A 21,305-nucleotide genomic window follows, 5' to 3' on the forward strand; every position below is an offset into this window, starting at 1 on the left:
GTGCATTAGACAACCCGATTTCATTATGTTTTGAAACATTTCTGCAGCTGTAAATAAGCTCTTACACAGCTTTACTGGAAGCTCTGAAATTAAATGTCTCTCTCTTTTTTTTAATGCAAATAATTAAAGAGCCAGCTGGCTGTGTGGCTTCCTCACAATCGCCCTGTTCAACAATAGTGCTGTATGGACTGAATATTGATGTTAATTGAGTAGAAAATCTATATTTGTGTATGTTTCACAGCTTTAATTAGATTTCACTGACAGGTTCTCTCAGTTCACAACTGGTGTGAAGTGAACTCTTCTCCCTTTTTCTCGCACCTCCCGAGTGGGGGGTGTTTAATTAAGACTCGGCACCTCTCTCTTTTGCCTTTGGAGTTTCAAAGCTCATTTCTTTGCCTCCACCTGCAGCCCAGAGGGATGAGGACTGCAACGTGCGCACTGAAGATGTCTTTCACCACTTCCGCTCCTTCAGATTCCTCGGCTGGAAACTCCCTGCGGAATTGAAGGGCTATTGTTTTGAGGGGACTGCAACTGTGCGCAGGAAGCCAGTTCTGGATTTCTTGGCAATTGTGAACAGGGTGGAACGCCCACTTATCTGTGGAAGAATATCTCAAACAAGAAAAAGAAACGAGTTCATGCATTTCTTTTTAGAAACATGTATTTATTGGGATCTAAGACGCGTTAAAAAGTGAGAATTAGGGGTGACACAGATATTATAGCAATTCAGTTAGAATAATTATTTCCACACACACATGCATACAATAATTGGAGGCACAAACTCCAGTATTGTTACCTATTGATCCAATATTAAATTGCAAAGCCATTTCTTGACTCAAGGACAGGCCTGTGTCAGATACACGTGAGATGAAGTTCAGCGATAAAACCACTTTGTTCTGACCCAGGGGTAGCTTTGCCCTGTGGCACTGGTCTCTTAATTACGAGCTGTCAATACTGACTGATTTTGTGCTTTAGTGCAGGTGATGCAATAGAGATGTCATGCCCTGAATCACTGCAGTGAAAGCTGGGCAGAAGGGGAAACTAGGATCCACAAAACACAGATTATGTCAGATTATGATATAAACCACCAACAAACCCATTCACAAACCATGCCTTCACTTAAACTATTACAATCACATGTTAAACAACTCGAAATATGAACTGACATTCCTATACTTGAACCATGCTGAAAATGCTTTCATTTAGAAATAAAATGATATGAGCTGAAGAATCAAGTATATTTTTCTTCACATCTTTCATACTTCTCTAACAGCATCTTTTTTAGTTATGATTTCACTTCAGACCCTCTGGATAAGGTCATCTGCCAAGAAATAAAAATAAAAATAATAATAATAATAAAAACAGCAGCTAATGACCGTATTTGTTATGGATGTAAAAATGATACCTGCAAAATCTAACACATTTTCTTTTACATTTTAAAATAGACAGGATTTTGTTTAAGTTACCTAGAAGCTCAGACTATAGACTGTTAGTTTTAAACATGTTCTATGGCTGCCTCCACTCCACAAGAGAACATTTAACAAAACTATTTAAAACGTTTTATTTAAAACAGAACAAATTAAAAATATCAGCAAGGACAAAGTGCATTAAACTGCTTAATTGCCAGAGACAATTACCATGGCAAACCTACTGCTGGGGAGAGTTGAGTGGGTATTTTCACAAAATTTCCCACAATACCACCTCTTCAATTACAGCCCAGGGCAGCACTGGGAACAGAAGTCATTCCCATTTGCTGGCAGTCAGGGGCCTTGTGTGGAATTAGCTCACATAATCTCAACCCACTTCCCTGGAGCGACAGATGTAAAGTACGAGGCAGCTTTAACAAAAGTGGTTACTTTTTTTTCTCCCATACTTATTGTGAGCTGTCATAAATGCTATGGTAATCGCACTGAGGTTTCACAATGCATTGAGAATGGCCTAAGCAGACTGTTTTCTGTTTCTGTGGTTACCCAGTTCATACTAGTCTGAATTTATGAGTCTGGCAGGTCTGTAAAGACTTGAAAACAGCAATGTTTTCCAAACTTTGAAATACCCTTGGTCAACATAGCATTTAAGACTATTGATGTAATTGTGTAATTAAAATCTACAACATAAAAAGAGCTGAAACAGCACTATTCCGTTCAATTCTGTTTGCTTTTTCGGAACATGCTTTTCCATAAACAGGAGAAGTTCTAAGAGTGTCTCATAAATTTGAAAACATATTAAAGGTTTTATGTTCTTTTATATTTTGGGTACTTGTAGCATGTGCCTATTACATTTTCAAATTACATTTTTCTTTGAACATAAAATGTGTGTTTTCTATAAGTCAGCATATGGGTTAAGAGATTTGTATCAAATGTGAGCACTCTACTGCTGATGGTACCCTACAGTATGAGAACAGGAGCTGAGTAGTAGTGTCAGAGTAGTAGATAGCAGCACAACTATAGGAGGGCAGGCGTTGAGGACAGCGATTGAGGAGAACGTTGCTTATTCTGAGTGTCACTCATTACATAAGATGCCGTTTACATTTTTCTCACATTGTCATTGTCTTCAACAGGTTAAACTGGAAATCTGTACATTAATAAATCAAATACATATTTTAGTGTATTTCACTAATCTTTATTAGCTCTCAGTGCCACATTTATTACCCCAATTGCTGCATGTGCAGTATAATTCAACCTGTTTATTAACTGGCCGGGGATATTTCCTGGGAACTCGAGGACTCGACTGGAGAGTTTAAAACCAAACTAACTGGCTGACACACTTCAAATTGGCTTCATATTGAAATTGATTATGGTAATCACTGGTATATAATAACATCTCAGTTTAGCCTTCCACTTTAAGAATCAATGCACTATAAACTTGGGAATACTGACTGCAAAATTACAAGTTACAACAATAAGCTGTACCTTACTTAGCTTCTCTTGCAGCAGATCAATATACTCAACAATGCGAGGGTTGACTATCATTTTTATTTTATTTAAAGAAATAGAAAAAAAACAAGCAAACAAATAATAATCTAAAAAGACAACACCTGGTTAGTTTTCTAATTACAATAAATCAATATATAGAGCTATAAAGTTTTTGCAAAACTACCTCATCAAATAGAACGTACAAATTGAAAACAAAACAAAAAATTGAGGAAAGAAATTAATTTGAACGTGAAAAGCTGCAGAGACTGTTTTTCCTATACAATAAGCCAGGGGTTTCAGTTGATCTCTTAATTATTAAGGCTTATGGGACACTTAAACCATTAAGCAATGCTTTGGAGAATAATAGACGCTGGCATGCAGAGAATTGTTAAGAAAGGCAACAATGCTATCATATTCCTGATGAAGGAATGTGTTTGCATATTTATTTCCATTAAAAGGAGGACTCTTCACTGTGAGCCTGCTATGCAGCTGTGTTCTGGACCTTTTTTTTTTTATTCTTCAAGGCTGGGAAAATATTCGTAATCTTCGAAGTCCTGTACAAGCCAGGCAGAGACAGCTGGGCCAGGGGTGGAGGAGCTCAGCGGGGCAGGACTGTCATAGCGAACGGGGGCAGTGGTGGAATCTGTACAACTAGTTCTCCGCCTGCAGTTACATATTCCTTGTCCATGCAATATACAATACACACATAACTTTTGAAAAATAATCCTAGTTGTATTCCCCTGCCTTTGTTTTCTGAAAGCCTCTTTAACTTTTCTGCAGACACAAATATACATTTCTGTTGTATGACATCTGAAAGCGGTGATGAATGGTAAAGAGGTTTTAGTTAGCCAGAAAACCTGAGTATATCACTAGACGGTTCATTGGAAAGAAGGGCATAATCCCTGATGGCACCCATGTAAAGAGAAGCACTCTGGTCCCGCTGTTCACACAAGCAGTCGATATACTGCAGAAGTCAGCCCCCTTAAGGCAAAAAGCATGCTTGCCTAACGTGATTAGCCGAGTGGGAAAGCATGAGAAAAACTTGGCAAAGTCAAAGGGGAAGCTGTCACGACTAACCCTATTAATCACCCCAGTAACCCCACATGTCTATTAATGAAGTGCTATGAGACCCTTACACATGCTTTCTTGTGAAGATGCCAGAAGTTTGGAGGTTCGTCGGTCCCAAGTGCAACATGTTCCTCTCCACATCGAAAGAGACCGTTTAGACAGGCAGAGAGATCTCACCGTGCACGTCTTTTAAAATGATATAATACGTGCAGAACCGAAGGAGTAAAGTCAGGAGGGCATTGAAATTAAAGTCAGTGTGAGTACGAATCTATAAAACAAACTGGTGTCCACTGAAGAATTTCCACTCATTCTTAGAACTGTGGTCTTTAGTCACTTCCTTTTAGAACACCATGGGGAATTATATGCAAATTTCAATCACACTTTCTAGAAATAATTTCCAATATAAGCAGTATTCTCTTTTGATCACATGTCCCTTTATACGTGTGATTTGAAATAATTATTCCCAGGTTTAACTGATTCCACCCTTCTCTTTGATAAACTATATGTATAAAGTCTACCACCTGACTAAGGAATAGAGGGCCAGAGGTGTAGGAGAGTTGCTCATCATTCAATACTTCACTAGCGACCAACAATTAAGCTTCAGTGCTCGACCTTCCTTCAGTCTAGATCAACAAGTCTTTCCAGATGCGGATTTTAATAAAACAAATAGGACACCCCATGCTACAAGGACTAAATGAAGAAGACAATTATATAAACCAACTATAAAATATGATCCATTATTCATTACTGCAAAACATATTGGCATGGCTAACAAAACATCTGCCAATAAATATATTTAGTCATTTCTCAGTATTATAAAGACTTATTCCATTCTTAAACTTTTTTTCCCTCTATGTACAAAAGGCATTTACATGAATTATATCCAGCTGAGTTCTGGGCACCACATGAATAGATTTGCTTCTTGAAAGCTGAAACTTCCCCTGCGATAGAGAGCAAACCAATAATCCAAATAACACATTACATCACCTGTTTGAACAATCACACAAGTCCCCCATAAGCTGATGATTCTTCCACCACAAAAGTCAACATTTTGCAAAGATACCAAGCTGTCACATTATGAGGATTATCTCAGAAAACACCCTTAAATACCTATACAGGGGTTTAACTTCCTTCAGATTATATTCAAAAAAAAAAAATCAGTTTGTTCTATGGAGATATGTTAGTGGCCCACACTAAAATACATGACCTATGCGTCTAATATTTACAAATGACCAGTTTAATCTCATTGAACCTTGGACAATGCTCAAATTGGAGATTCATACTAGTAGGAATTCTGCCAGGATGTTGTTTAGGGTCTTACTCAACATTTACACCCCAGTTGCTACTGCCTTTTTTGGTGTCCTTTCTTCTAATAAATGAGCTAATAATGACTCACGCCTAAGGCAACGTAACCACCAAGAGTCGCTTTAAAGTGTTGTTCTGGACAGCTGGAATCAGACAGAATTCAAGGATGAAGTACGGCGATACATCACGGGCACTGCTGTATTTTGTGTCACAATCTCTCACAGTGCTTTCCCAAGAGTGGAAACTGTCTCGTTTGCTATGTAGGCTGAGATTCCTGGAGCCCTTTCCCCGACCCTGTGACCTGCTTCTCTACTTCCTTTTCCCGACGTGGCAGTTCTCACATGTCTCTCCACACTCGATGCCGATGTCAGGGCTCTGACCCAGGCAGCAGTCTCCTCCTGTTACAGACAGTGAGTCAGGGAACACTCAGCTCCTGCAAACTGAGCATGCCGACCAAACCGCCCCACAGTCTGCCTCCGTGGCACCGAGTCTGGGCCGGTGCGCACAGTTGTCAAGTCCCCAGACATTATCTGTTATACTGTGTGTCCACTGCAGCGCTCCCACAACAGTTTACAGAATGATACGAATACTTTCCTTGATGTTTGTGTGACTAGTTGTCCAATTTGCTGCTGTTAATATCTGATTGTCTGTGAAATTGATTGCGACAGGACATTCATGTCTTACACGTTTTCCTCTATGGAGGAAAGCCAATGTCCTTGACGCACATTAGTGGAACAATACACAATAGTTTTGTTTTTCCGGTGCCGTCATAAAGAGATTCCAAGTAGGTAGAAAACTGTAAAAGACCTGCGCTCATTATTTCAGGAATGTGCCAGATTACGAGGGGGTTTCACTTTGAGAACCAAAACAAATCTGAGCGAGGGCAGATGAGACCATGTGACCATTGGCTACGGCTGCTTCTCGTGTGTTTACTCCAGCCCAATTTCAGAGAGAGGGATGCGTGCTGATTCAAGTCAATCCATACAAGGGCAGCATGCAAAGGTAATCACTTGTGACACAGTGCCTTACAACTCACACACACGCATGTCCGTTATCGGGTTACATAAGCACCGCTTCGTAATTAACAGGGTACACTTTCTACAGAGGAATCTGGTGAATTGCATACTCGCGCTCAATCAAGCCGTAGTAAACAAACACGTGAGATCATTGGAAAACGCAGGTCCTGGGAGAGTAGCAATCACTGCAGAGGAAGCAGAAGCACTTTTTTCTAAATGATCTCTTATCAGACAACCTGTGTGGTTCTTGTTTCCAGTCCTGGCTCTCTTGAACTATTACTCTGGAATTTGGAATTACTGCAAGAGTATTCCATTCAGAGAGGGAAAAAACGAACAAAAAAAAACCTCATTCACTGGTTTAGCAGCCGCATAACTTGGTAAATGACCTAAACATGACGTGCATCTTAAGTTCATAAATATCACTGAAGCATCACTCTTAAAAATACAGTTCAACTTCATATCATTTGAAGCTAACTAGTAATAAAAGGTACCATAAATTAGCCTTAAAGCACGCAATTAAGGAATGACACGTAACAATTACAAACTGCACTATGTTATTAGGGCAGGTATTTCTCATTAATCCAAAATGTCATTCATCACACTTTCTCTTTCTGGTTACAGTATAATGTATAGTTCTACCGCAGGCACCCCAGTTCAAACAAATCAAAAGCAACAGGTAAGAGTGTCTAGACGCTGCACATCACATGCAGAGAAGCCACGCATAGGGATATTGAAACAGCCCGGGTGTGAATGATGGCAGTTACTCACTCTCTCTCAGCACTTAACTGCCCCACAGTCGTTAAAGGACTTGCCTACAAAGCTACACAATCTCCCTAATAATATTCTCATCTCACCTGGAGGCAACAAGCACAAGACAGGATTTTGAGATTTGTTTGTTGCAAATGTTTTTTTGTTCCACTCCACTTTTGTTTGTATTTTGTTTGAAACGCAATGTATACTATACAATGTGTACACAATGTGTTTCATTACACCTTTAAAACATCAATGCAGTTTGTGTTTCTTGGATTTTAGGTTTTGTTTTGCAGTCTCTGACACATGTGGAGCCGCGTGGCACCAGCACCAGAATGTGAGGCAAGGTCTGACACTAACATGGTTAAATTGAACTAAATTAAGGTTACTCCACAACTCTAACTGCTAGTATAATGTTGGATTACTTTCTAGTGGGAATTTGTGACAGATGGGGCACATCAGAACATTTTGGCATTGGTTTTGTTGGAAGTTGTGCTTATTATTTTACCATTATAGGAGGACTCACAAATGATGATGTCCAGGGTGAATTAATGCATTCATCCATTCAATTTGAATATAGACTGTATGTAAATGGTATAACATGTATGTTTTGACAAATATGGTATTGATATATTTGATGATGCGAGTCATATTTTTACATTTATGTATTTACTATATGTAAAACATTCTGAAACTGCTGTAGATATGCCACCTAAACAATCCGATTAATTACTTTAAAAAGACATATGTTTGCACTTCATGGAATAAACCAATTTGTTGAAATATGTACAATACAAAATGTACCAAAACATTCCTAAAAATTAACCTAATTTATAGACACAGAAAGCAAAACATATTTCTCAGTTTTATTAAATTTGAATATTTCTTTACAGCTGGGTATAATACTCCATTATTTAATCTGGAATCTTTAATAAAAATAAAAACAGGGATTGAAGACAAAACTTAATTAAAAGTGAATTATTAATCTTAACACCAAAACAGGACAATATGTAATAAAATTTCGTTAAATTATACACATGAATAGTTGCAATTCTTGTGATTATTTGACTATTATTTGAGAGTAAAAATCAAAGAAGACTCATTAACCTGTCAGCCTTAATCCAGGATTAATATCCTACACTACTTTAATTCCAGGAAAGTGACACCACTTAGATGTCGTAAATAGATGATGGCACCAATTTAAAAATGTATATAAAGTCTGCTGACTTTTCTCTTGAAATAAGACAGTTTGGAAATTTAAAGTGCCAGCCTTTATCCCAGGTGTGCACATTTAATGAAAATATATGAAAGCTGCTGCTGACATTTAATTAAAGGTCTTCTCTACTGATAAAGAGACATTCCTACAGGCAGGCGGCATGAGACTGAAGGAGGCCTTGGGGCTGTTCAGGGCCGGGGCGGCGCATAATTGAAACATATCAAACACAGATTAAGTGTATTATATATAAACACACTTTTATAATTGATCACAAAAGACACTTGCATTACAGGGCTATTCGAGCTCTAAAATTCTAGCATTAAAAGCTTCATTAGATCACAAGAGAACCAAGCTGTTAATTTGACACACGTGCCATAATCACACTTGAATTCCTGCCACTTCCAGTAAACCGATACCTTTTCATTCGCCAACAGGCAACTGCTTATAGAAATTACAAGATAGCTTACTGAAATTAATTGGAAGCACTTTCTCTCGAGGATTTAGTGATCATCAACATGCTTCATCTGTCAGTCTGAGTTGTTGTTGTTGCTAGTGGGAGAGGATACTTTACTCCAGATTTCAGAACGTGTCAAATGGAAAACTTAGCATCATCCATTATGAGGTAGTAAACACATAGAGGTAAATCCCCTGGTATTAATATAGATGGATCATGGAAAAATAAATTGTCAAAGCAGGGCAATCTGTACATCTTATGCAAGCATGTGCAGTCAGGTAGGGAATGTGGGGGTCACTGTCCAGGCATTCCACAGCAGTTGGGTTGTTAGCCCCAGTCTAATCACACGGGCTAGGAGGCTACCAGAGACGAGAAGTTCATGATCAGTGCTCCTGATTGAGACAGAGTGCTGCTGGCCAATCCTAAAAACAACTCAAAACTGAAAAGGCCAAAACTGTTAAAAGCTTGTGTATTAGTGTGTTGGTCTGCCTGGCTCAGTCTAAAAAATAAGACACAAAGAGGCGGTGTGGCCATTATTTGAAAAGGCTGTGAACTGAAACAAAACAAGAATATTTGCAGTTTCATAGCTGAAATTTAAAAGAAATGTAAAATATTGTGCATAGAAGTACACTGATGTACAGTAGGTATGTATGCCTCACTGCTGGTGATTTCTGTATCTGTTATCCTTTCAATTACATGCTGCCATCTGGTTTGTGGCCACAATACTCCAATATGGAGGCCATGAGGGGTCCTGATAAAAGTTACTTTATGCTGCCCTGATCTTTCTGCATTACAGCACGTTTTGTTATACTGTTTCTTCACTCCATTTGACAACTTTTCTACAGCAATTGTAGTTTATTTTAAGAACAAAAGGCAACTGGTTATTATTAGCTCAATGCCTGCACAGTTCTGAAGTCTAAAGTCTTGTCCCACCTTACCAACAACGAAGGCTATAAAGGAAATTCTGCATTAGCAAGAGAAAAACAATAACTTTTAATATGGCAACCATAAGCGGATTATGTAAATGACATGCTTGCTTAGAGCAAAACATTAGAAGCACTTTATCTGAAGGACTTTCTGATTATCAATAAGCTTCTGCTGTCAGTCTGGTTTATGTTGAGGAGGGGCTGAAACTTTACTCCAGATTCCAGAAAGTGTCAAATTCGTCATGAGGGACTGGAGACGTAGAGGAAAATCCCCTGGTATTTATATAGACGGGCGTCGGAAAAACAAACACACAGAGCGATCCTCAGGTCTTATGCAAGCGTGTGTTGTCAGGTATTGGAATAGTGCGGTCACGGAACGAGAGGAAAATAACATCTGCTTATGATGCAAATACGTTCGTGTTATTTTTAGTTAGGTGCAATCATTTGCAGATGTTTAACTTAACCTTGCATGTTTACATACTTCAGAAGAAGTCCATTCTATATTTAAAGCCGTGGATCTGATGTCATGTAGGTCCTCCTGCAGTCAGTATGGTGCTCGATGACTGTGGGCTCTATAAGGGTGTGTGTGGTGGGTGGCCATCCTCAGGCATTAGACAGCATCGTGGAAGTGAAGATCTGCTGTAGGATTTGTGGGATCTGCTTGGTATCCATAGCGACAAAAGATCGTCCGGCTGGCAGTGTTCTCTGCAGCCTATGGATGGGAGGAGAAGAAAAGCCCCAGACATTAACATTGCAAATGATGCAGCTCGGAACTGCTTGAGAGGAAAAAAAAGAAAAGAATTGGGAGCCCCCTTGAGAAAGGAAGTTTTTACTCTTCAATGGGTGGACAATGCACATCATTCAGGCGATGGCCTTTGTGATGGGGAAGGCCTTGGGAAAACAGCAGTGGGGAAAGTGCCTGAAAGCGGTGTGTCACTGAGACCCTTTCAAACAAACAATTGCCCTGTTTCTATAATCCACATTCAGGACTGTCACTTGTTCCGCTAAGAGGAATATATGTACATATAAAAGCATGTATTTAAACCATGGCCTTTATGAAAAGGCAAGAGTTAATGGAGCTTCTGCTTAGATTTCTTAGTCTAGAAGGCTCTATTGAAAAACAGAGCCTAAATGCTTTTTCTATGTCCTAGACATTCACAGCAAATAGACTGCTTGTTAAAAGTGAGAATATGTTAAGCTGAAGGAAGAAAGAACAACTGATTTTACATGCTGCTACAATCTGGATAAAAAGCTTTGAGGACCTTATAAGAGAATACTGAATAAAAATGCACTCAAAAGCAATAAAGGAATCCTAATTAAATGCTAATATCAAATTGTATTATGGAGTGTCATATCTAAAAAAAAGTGATCTATGTCTACTGGACAGCTGCTGAGGAGACAGAGTTGTAAAGATTTTCTTCACCCATGGTGGATGGACAACCATCTAAAGGCATTTTGTGAACCAAATGTTTCTCTCTTGACAGGAATATTGAGTTCAGTTGCTTTATGAGTGAGATTTTCATTATTTAAACACAAGTAACGTCTTACAACATGCAGAAAAACACAAAGGGAGCTGGACATGAACATGTCATGGTGGGGGAAATGCTTGCTTACCTTTCAGCCTGATCCCCCAGGGAGCCTATGAATATGGCAAAGGCGTTGACTTGTGGATTGCAGGTCAGGGCTTGAGCAAAGCGGTCTGGGCTGATGCCGTACCTCTCCAGGTTGGCATCGCTCAGAACAATGACAAAGTGCTCGTCGGCCTGCTCTCGGGCGATCTCCTTCACAGAGTGCTCGGTGCCCTCCAGCGTGTAGTCGCCACTCATGCAGAACTGTGAGTGGGCATGCATTGTCTGGAATAATGGTGAGATACAGTCAAAGGCTGACAACTATAACACACCACCTATTGGCATGGGTTTGTGGACTTAGAGTAGGTAATTAATTGCTCTAAATAAAATGCCCCATCTAATATCTACTTTTACTCCTTGCATCTAAAGCTGAGGAGTACTACTGATTTCTCAATAAGCATGAAAATGAAAAATGAATGCCAATTTATTTAAGAGAAAACACATTGCGGTTTGAAGGCAAGGCATGATAAAACCTTTCCCTTTTTAGTTTTTCTTCTTCTTTCTACAGGAAAAAGTCTCCTCATGGTGGAAAATGTAACCCACAGCTTCAATACAGTTTATTTTGTTCAGCCGAGCTTTTGTTGATGGAAACTAAACACCACTTCTTTCTTTCTTTTGCTGTGTTCAATAGAAGATTAGATAGAAGAGTCTTTGAAGAGCTCAGCGGCCTAATCTACGTCTATTTGACCAGTAGATTTACCTTCAGAACCTTTAATCTCTGCTTGTTGTTCTTTGGGATCTTGTCACACCTGACCAACTCTATGCTGAAGCCATCGCCCGAATGGCCGACAATGTCATACTGCAAAGAATCAGAACACACAAACTGTTAGAGAAAACAGCCTCCAAAGATCTGTAAAATGTACATTGACAGAAAATCTAACTTCAAAAAGAACAAGAAGATAACGCCTGTTTAGCCATAAAGTCTAAGTTTGAAGGCTGAAAATGTCTATTTTTCTACATGTAAAGAAAAAAGAGTGAGTGTATCGGTACAGTAGAAACCTCTAGATAGAATCAGCTTTCTGCATTGTCACCACATGACCAGCTATTAAGATTTATTTTCTGATATGAATACTTGTGACAGCAAAGATACATATCCTACAGCAGACAGTGAAATGCTTACACGATATTTAGTAACTCACTGTTGAAGATTATCAGTTGTTCAAAAAAATATTATTCTTGCAGCTCTTTAGCTGTGAATAACTAAATTCAGTTGCCCTCAATGCCCTTCACCAATATTCACCCAACCCGCACCTACAAATCAGCTGTACAGGTATCATTTCAGCTTTTTTATTATTGTGTCATTTGAGAATAAAGCAGGAATGTCACAGCAGAATAAACTACAGAGAATATCTGACTAAACTACTCAAGGTCACAGAGAGCTGCTATTTGTTCTATGTGAATATCTCATATAGGGGTGGAGTTATCAATAGGCAGAAAAAATACCGTAATAAACAAAACTTGCCATCAACTTTAACACTTATCTAGGATTTTTCTGTGCCTAAATATTGTTCTCTTCTGCTATCAAGCTAAATGTCCCAGGTGGGAGTCCTTGTCCTCTGAATTAATAGGCCAAGTGGGTTCTTAAGAGTCTGGCTGAGTCAATGTCTCCTCCGAAACCCACAGCTGTGTGAGGTGACGTCAGGAGAATAGCGGCTGATCTGACAGGCCGTGTCTGCCAGGACCACTGAGTAAGCGGAGGACTGGGCCACTGTGAGGCTGGAGAAGACTGACTCAGCCCTTTATTCACCATGGTGTTTCCTAATAGCAACACTTCTAAACACACTGTCATCCCTCCCTGGGGTTTCTACAGGGACTGCACCAACACTATCTGGGTGGAAGCTTATCGTTGCTGTATTTAGCTACAAGTGAACAACACATCGAATTATCTAATTTAAGAGAAAACACTGCATTGTCATGACAACAATGACACAGGGACAATATGTATGATTATGTGTTGTTCTTTAAACAGGTCTGTTAATAATAGAATTCTTGAAAGGCAAAAGCAGGGAAAGTGAGGATTGTAACTGATGTGCAGTGTAACCAGTGTCATGATTTTTATTTGAAGTAAAGTGGACATTCATTATGAATCAGGTTGGGAGTTGTTGAGCAAAGGGGCACTGCTGAGTTGAGAGGGAAGATTTAACCCATATACCTTGTAAATAACGCTTATGACTGATCATGCATTTCATACATAAAACTTGAAATCTTATTATTTATTTATATTTGTTCATATTCTTATATGGTATCAGAAATTACCTGGACAATTTCACTATAGAGATCACTAAAATTAGATATGAACTTTGACATTGAAATTAAGTTACTTAAGAAACGTTTTAGAACTTGCATTAGATGAGTAAGGATATATAGATTTTCCTTTCCTGTATGGTTTTCTTTAACTATGATCCTGGATTTGTCACAAACATAAGAATTAAATAAAATCTTAAAGAAGCATAGATAACTGCACTTTAAAATGAAAACAAACATATATATTTATTTGTTTAACTACCAAAGCCAAATGAAAAATATTTTAAGTTTAAATATAATACAGCACCACTGTATCGACACAAAAACAGAAGCATTGCTGACGAGTCATGCTGTGGTCTACTATGTATCTTTTTAATCAATAAACAAACTACGACTAAATAGTCCTTGTCTTTGTCTAAATCTTAATGTGTACTGAGCTGATTAGCAAAAGAGTTTATGGCTTTGCAACACATCTGTCTTCACATTTTTCCAAAAATAGAAAGATATATACATACATATACACATATATATATATATTTATTAACTTCAAGGGGAAATGGTTTATGGTTGCAATGTTAGGAACATATTTCCTGTTTGGTTTTCAGTTTAGAGAGCTGTATTATTTTCTGGTTGCTAACAACAAACCCCACAGAAATTACACAGTTTCTCTCTGGGCGGTGGAGTAACAGGCAATGGCCAAATGTAGTGAATGTGAAAGAGTTCCCGTCCTTGGCTTTGTGCTTGTGGGACGGTCGGGCAGAGACAGCGGCATGGCTCTGGTCACCTTGAACTTGTGCTCATAGCTCTCCAGGGCCTCCATCACCATGCACACCGCCTCCATGGACCTCTCCAGCCTGCCGTCCACCCCGTTGAAGCGGTACATGCTCCCAGAGACGTCCACCAGCAGCCGCAAGCGCTTTGGCTTCTGCTGAGGGGTCCCCAGCTGCAATGCAAAAGACGGATACAGAATTAAAACATAATAAACAAAAAGATCAGTTCACTAGAAATCACAAGGATGACATTAGTGGATGGTCATGAACCCTTCATAAAGCATGAGAGCAAAATAAATCGAATGTACATTTTAAAATTAGAAAATGTATATTAGCTTTTAGGTTTGTGCTCGTGAGGGCTTCTGTCAGGGGTATATTAAAAGCCCCTGACAATCTGCTGAAAGCGTATGGCAAAGAAAGGCGAACCTCATTAAAAAATGATATACATCGTTATCGAACAAACAGAACAGGACATTTCTACGTAGGGTTTTACTTTCCTGTCAACTTAAGATCTTTTACGATTGAATCAATTTAATTTTGTTTGGCATCCATCACCATGCGCACCTTAAGCACTTCCAGCTGCATCTGTAACTGCAATCCATGTAAAAAAGACGACAGAAATTCCAATGGTTGAGATCCAATTACAAAATCACTTTCATTTCCAGTTGTTTAAACTTTCTGGGGCCTATAGCCTTGTGGTAGCAAAGCTCTTCCTGATCCTCCCTTTATAATGTCTGCAATATTACTGAAGACTGCACTAATGGATAAAACAGGAAGCAAAGCTTGAGTTATGTTGCTGCTTTTCACTTGACAAAGTCTTTAATCTGTAAAACAGTCTCCATTTGGGAAAATAGCATTCAAGTCAAGGCCGGCGTTGTCTGAAAACCATGAGCTCATTATTCCCCCTTCCTCCTTTCTGGATATCTTCTGAAGTAAGGAGATCAAGAAAAGAGATCTCGTCAGAACCCGTCGCCAGGCCAATTACTGCCGCTATCGCATTTTGCTCCCTCCTTCAACCACTTTTTCCATCAACAGGCACTACAACCTCTGTCAACAAAAAGCAAGTTGAGATTTGTTTGTCCATGGGTTGGAGCACATTAGGATTATAAGCAGCTTTCCAGGACTTACAAATGCCCAACTCATTGAGGAAAGATGTTGACAGTCAAACAAAAGCCTTTTTTTTTTTTTTTTCTACAAAACCGCCTTAAGAGTAAAATACAATTGTGTGCTCCATGATCTGTATTATTTTTAGCCAATCATATTTCCCCCCTGAATCTGGATTGGCAGAAATTATGTAGGTAACCTTTTCTACAACCAGAAGAAACTAGTCCTTTATGAAAGAGCTCAACTTTACTATTCCCTTTCACTTCAGTTGTATGGGAAATAGAACAGCTAGTGTCAACGTAGTGTGGGAAAATTTACAAAACAGAGAATGCCATATCTGTGCCAAATAGGATCCACATTAATACACATATACCTTATCACACAATTGGAAGTACTGAATGCATAACATTTTACAGATGCACAGCTTGTTTGTCTTCAATCAGGACCACAGTTATAGGAAATTAAATGTAAATACTTAAATATGTCAAGGTATCATATTTGCAAGTGAATGTTTAAACAGTTCTTGTACTCCATGGGTGATCCAAATCACATGTACAGTATGCAGTAAACACAATCCAAATATCTTTCCACATTGTGAAAGATAAACCAAACGCAGTTCATCTGGAGCGCTGCTGAAAGTTGATACTTAATCAATGTTTATCAATTCTGTAACCTGAATCAGAGTCCGAACTGGACTCCTCTCACTCCAAGGATCTGTATAAATAAATGTCACAAATCCATTCCTTGGCAGTCTTGAAGCAGAGGAAATGTCAGTCTGTTGAGATATGGTAATTTAAACCCAGATGTCATATGATTTCAAAAGTATGCGTTTGACTGCATTTAGGTAAATTTAAGTCAAAATTGCAGCCCATAAAAGCCCAATTGAAAACAGGAGTGTCCCTTTAAAGGTAAAAGGCCAATGCACTTTGCCATATTAAAACATAATTTACTAGTTAACTTAATTTTACTATGATACAATCCCATTGTTCTGACTAGATTGATAATGTGTTGAGACTAAATTCTGTAATGAATTGTTGTTTTTTAATGTCATCCAGGCGGAGATCTACAAAGAACAAAAACACTTCCACTGCATTAAGAACATGAGAAATGTCACAGACATTGAGTCATTTGGGTGTTAGTAGCTACATGACCCAAGACTTTCATCCAGGGTGAAATTCAGAATTGACATATTTGCCACACATTCTCACAAGGGATTAAGAAATATATCTGCAAAATGTCTGTGTCTGTTGTTGTCTTAAGTAGATCTGAAAGTAGATCTACAGCCCTGTGTCAGTAATCTGTTGGATTCAGGATCATGCTGATGACAGAGCAGTTTTAGATCAAATATAAGTAAATAAACTAAAAAATTCAAGTTTATCAGGACATACAAAAAAGGAAGGTGCAAACCATAATATAAAGATAGAAAATTGACAACTTTGGACTGAGACTATATCTATGGGCAATTATCCACTTTTCTCCCACATAAATTCACCTCGGGTTCCAGTTCCCCACGTCGTTTGTAGATGGTCTTTTCCCCAGTCAACCCATCAATGATTTTGGCATCATCTAGTTCTCCCAGGGCCTGGTTCTTCAGCCACTGCCTCTCTTTCCCTTTCGCCTGAAGATGAAAGAAACCAAAACAATGACTTTTCTGCCTGCAGAGTATCCCTGTCAAACGTTAAGCCTCAGACTGTGCTCCTAACAGGCATAAAGGCAAACAGCGGCTAATTACACCAGCCTTACCTTTCACTATCTTAATTTCAACAAGATTTATATTGGCAAAAACACTTGGCCGAGACCCAGCTGAGAATGAAAACAGATGGGGCTCCTGTCAAGCCTCTGCCAGCGACTGACAGGGTGTTAGACAGTGCAGTCAATATACGTTGCAGACTCACACTGCACGCTGATTATGTGCTCCTGAGATATATTATTTTTGGCAGGATTAGTGACACATGTAAAAATATCATTTACCACTAGTGATGCCCATATATATTAATTTTAAATCTTAAGACTGCAATCTTAAATAAAAATCATTAGTGAACAACGTGAAGCACGAACACGTGGCAAGAGAATGAATGATTTCCTGTGCCTGGGAAATAAAAAAAAAAGATGTGTTCAGAAGTGCAAATAAGAGCTGCACAACATATAAATAAATCCAGAGGAAATTAGAAACACTTTACACAAATAAGTGTCCTCTCAAATACTGTACTATATTTGTATATACTTACAGAAACATATGTTAATAAAATAAAAAAAGGTTCCAATGCAAAAAATATTTGTGTGCATTTATTATAAGTCAACACTGCAAGAGGTTACATACCCTTTCTATGAACCTCCTATGTTGAGATGCACAGTCTTTGTGCTACTGTCTCCACAGTGAGATCATGGCAATAACTCAGTCAGGACAAATAACCCATGCCTGTAGGCCCTTTCGCAAACTTATGGCAACTTCTGCATTTTGAGAAGGGTATGTTTAGCACCACTGAAAACAACATAGACTTTCTTATTAAAGCCTGTAAATTAGAACAATGAAGGAGGGCAAATCAGACATGCGGAATCTTGCCATCGACCTATTTTAAAAACTTAGTTGGTGTCTCTGAATATCTTCTCCTGAGAAGGAAAACAGTTGAACATCATCATGCTTTTCTACGACCACTGTCAAATATCATACAAAGCGGAACACAAAACTCAGCACACATAGGAAACATGTAAAGCCATTGTAGTTTGAACTGGTCTTTCTTTAAGTCATGGCTCAACACTCAAAAGTCTCACACAAGGCCTGTCCCACAGCTGGTCTTGCTCTTTAAAGACAAAGGGTACTTCTAGCACTAAGATAATAATAGCAATAATTAAACAACATACTCCTTGATATGGTAATAAACTCAGTAAAGGAGAAACACCTTAAACTTTATATGAGTCATTTACAGACCAGGCCCACTTTGATGTTGCTTTTTAATAAAAGAAAATTGTTCACATATGCTGGAAAACAAACATAAAAAAAGGTAATGGATATTACTTATTATGCAATTCTCCAACACATGCCTTTAACTCAGAATATGTATCTGTAAAAAGCACATGTCAACACATAGATACTTTCCTCATCTTCAAATACACACAGATCTTTTATCTCACTTAGTTGTCAAGAAGATTCAAATAGGTGATATTGGGTGAACACGTTATAAGTAACATGCCATTTTTGCTGCAGTACTGAAAAATTGTTTCTCGTTTTTCTTTCGAAAAGTGTCACTAATAATCTCTTGTCCTTCACTGAATGTGTCAAAGCTAGGGAGTGAATTGCCAAACAGAAAAAAGGGGAAGTGGGGACTTTCCCAAAAGCTGTGCTTCAAAAGCCTACATGCAACAGCAAGCTCCATTTAGAATGACCATTTGATTAAAGGCTATACAAAACAGAATTGCAGAGGTGTTTTATTCTTCTCCACAGAAACAATGCTCTGAACGGGACCACACACAGATTCGACAACCTACCGGATTGTACATTTTATGTCTCTGCGTGGTTGCTGCAAAGGTCTCTGGAATAAGATGCCATTATCCATCAAAGTAACCTGAATACTTACCACTACGAAAGGGAAAGGGAAAATAAGCTCTTATTTATTTGCTATAAACAGTTCTCCATTTTAATCAACATGTTTTAAGAGGTTTTAAGAAGGTAATGCGATACCCATAATAAGAGGCCCCTTTGGCCTAAATCTAGAGAGAGTCAGTCAAGGGTTTTTGGTTCTTTATGGCTGATTAATTCTTGCTCCTGTTTTCCCATACAATCCTCATCCACATCTCAGATGCCAAATCCTCCAGGAGAGACTTGCCAGTTGGATACTATGTCAGGTAATCTCCTTTTAAACAACCCCACGCAAACAAAGCAGCACCTGGAGGATGACCGCCTGTTCTCAAATCTCATATAGCATCTGGCACTAGCTCCTCATATCTGCGGCTTTTGTGAGAGGATTGTATTATTTTTTAAAACCTTGTGTATAAAAACTGGACTTTATATTGTGACAGAGCACTTGTTTTGAGATGAGCCTTGAAGCAGCTGCATGAAAATGAAACAAACCAGGCAAACAACCACAGACAAAACAGACAAAACTGTGAGTGGTGCCAAAACCCAAATTCCAGACATTTTTTTTTTTTTACAAGCTAAGAAATTCGAAGGTGAGTTTGCCAAAGACTAAAGCAGGACTGATATCAAATCTCGAGTTCAATTTAAATCAACAAGATTAAGCAAATTCTTTGAAAAAAAAAAGCTAAAACCAATTGCGTCAGCCTGTGAGTTACCTGTAGACTGTCCAAGATGATTCGCAAAGACTGCACTTGACGTCTGACGGCTCCAGAGAATCTCTCATAGGTGGCTGCATCGAATTCACTCATCTGAATTTCCTTCAGTCTGAAACATCACCAGACAGAGTATTAAAAGAAGGACAGACAGCGTATTTAAAGGAGTGGCGCATTGCCATTGATACGGGCTATAACATGGCATGTGGTTTTGTACAGGGTCACCTTTTCAACATGCCTGTTAATGGTTAAAGTGATTACTCTACCTGAAGCTGCAGGTGTTCTGCTCCATACTTACAAAGGTAGATAAGCCAGCGTTTGAATGAGAGATGAGTGATTCATTGCTGAAGCTCCGCAAGCCTGGTAATCAGACTGTGGTTTTGGCCCATTGTGAATACAACTGTCGCGCCCCCACACCACCATTCTTCGAATGTGCAACTCGTGTAGTGACTGCCACTGTGACAGCCTGGGAATGAGTAATGCGTTAAAACACACTGTACTGTGTACCTAATACTGATCTCACACCACAGCTGTAATACACATTCAATATTATATATATCTTTTCAGTTTGAATTAAGCACAAATAGCATAGCTGTGTATTTCCCACTTTTTCATAGGACACTTCTAAGCATTTTTCTCACACAGTAAGCAGTATTTCTAGGTAGAAACGTGCAGGATGTTTTCCAGGAAAATATCTCCTCAAAGAATGAGACTGGATTATCTCTGAGTTTCTTCATTTTTCATTAAATAATTATAGAATTGTAAAATAAGGTACCCGTGATTCCTCATGAATTAATATATGAATACCACAGGATAAACACATGAATATGTCATGCACTTCATCTGAGTTCTGATGTTAATCACGTGTCTAGCAGGGTAAAGGTAAGTGTGGGTTCATGTACTCAACATCAGAACTCAGATGATGTTCATGATGTATTGATGTTTAAATCCTATGGTATTCATATATTAATTCATGAGGAACCACAGTACCTTATTGTAAAGTGTTACCCAAAATTGTTCAGACTAATGGATTTTCTTAAATGTCCCATGGAATTTGCTGCTTGATTTCTTTATTGCTCCCATTTTTTAAACCAGAACTGTATGATGACTAACTTCAAACAGATGTTGAAATTTATTGGGGAATATATCCATATACATGCTTAGAAATGTCCTAAGAAGAAGTGAGAAATAAACAGGCATGCTTTATGTGCTTAATTCAAACTGAAAGTGGCCTGATCTGATAAGTCTGTGTTGTAATTGGCCACTATGATATGAATAAAATGGAAGAGCCTGGTGTCTATAGAAAATGCATCTAAACAGAAAACACGTCCGAGATTTCACAACGCTCTTCTGACAATGTGGCTGATTTACTGTGTTGATCCATCACGAACACTGCCACACATTCTTTCTGCCCTTTTTTCACAGGAGACAAAATAGTCTGCTTCTGTGTCTCAGTGAATTCCAGCTGTTTCCACAAACCCACATGCTATAGTAGGAGACAGTCTGGTCTGGCAGTCAGTGCACCAAACTGAGCAGAGGAAATTCTCTCACTACTCCAGCTCAACCACCAGCTTTGTGAGCCGCTAGGGAGAGAGAGGTCACTCCACAGCCTTAAGACAATGAGGTGA

General features: G+C 38.7%; 1 protein-coding gene across 1 annotated transcript in view; it reads right to left on the reverse strand.

Moving 5' to 3' along the window:
* Nucleotides 1-1,216: 1,216 nt before the first annotated feature.
* vwa8 (von Willebrand factor A domain containing 8) overlaps nucleotides 1,217-21,305 on the reverse strand; it is a 92,794-nt gene continuing 72,705 nt past the window's right edge. The window contains exons 40-45 of the mRNA XM_066706629.1: nucleotides 19,681-19,789; nucleotides 16,883-17,008; nucleotides 14,301-14,459; nucleotides 11,973-12,071; nucleotides 11,259-11,497; nucleotides 1,217-10,356 (exon numbers count right to left, since the gene is read on the reverse strand). Of these exons, the coding sequence (XP_066562726.1) occupies nucleotides 10,248-10,356; nucleotides 11,259-11,497; nucleotides 11,973-12,071; nucleotides 14,301-14,459; nucleotides 16,883-17,008; nucleotides 19,681-19,789 (841 nt within the window). The 3' untranslated portion in view covers nucleotides 1,217-10,247. The remainder of the gene's footprint in view (nucleotides 10,357-11,258; nucleotides 11,498-11,972; nucleotides 12,072-14,300; nucleotides 14,460-16,882; nucleotides 17,009-19,680; nucleotides 19,790-21,305) is intronic.

The sequence above is a fragment of the Amia ocellicauda genome, chromosome 6, assembly GCF_036373705.1.
Source record: "Amia ocellicauda isolate fAmiCal2 chromosome 6, fAmiCal2.hap1, whole genome shotgun sequence".
Lineage (NCBI taxonomy): Eukaryota > Metazoa > Chordata > Actinopteri > Amiiformes > Amiidae > Amia > Amia ocellicauda.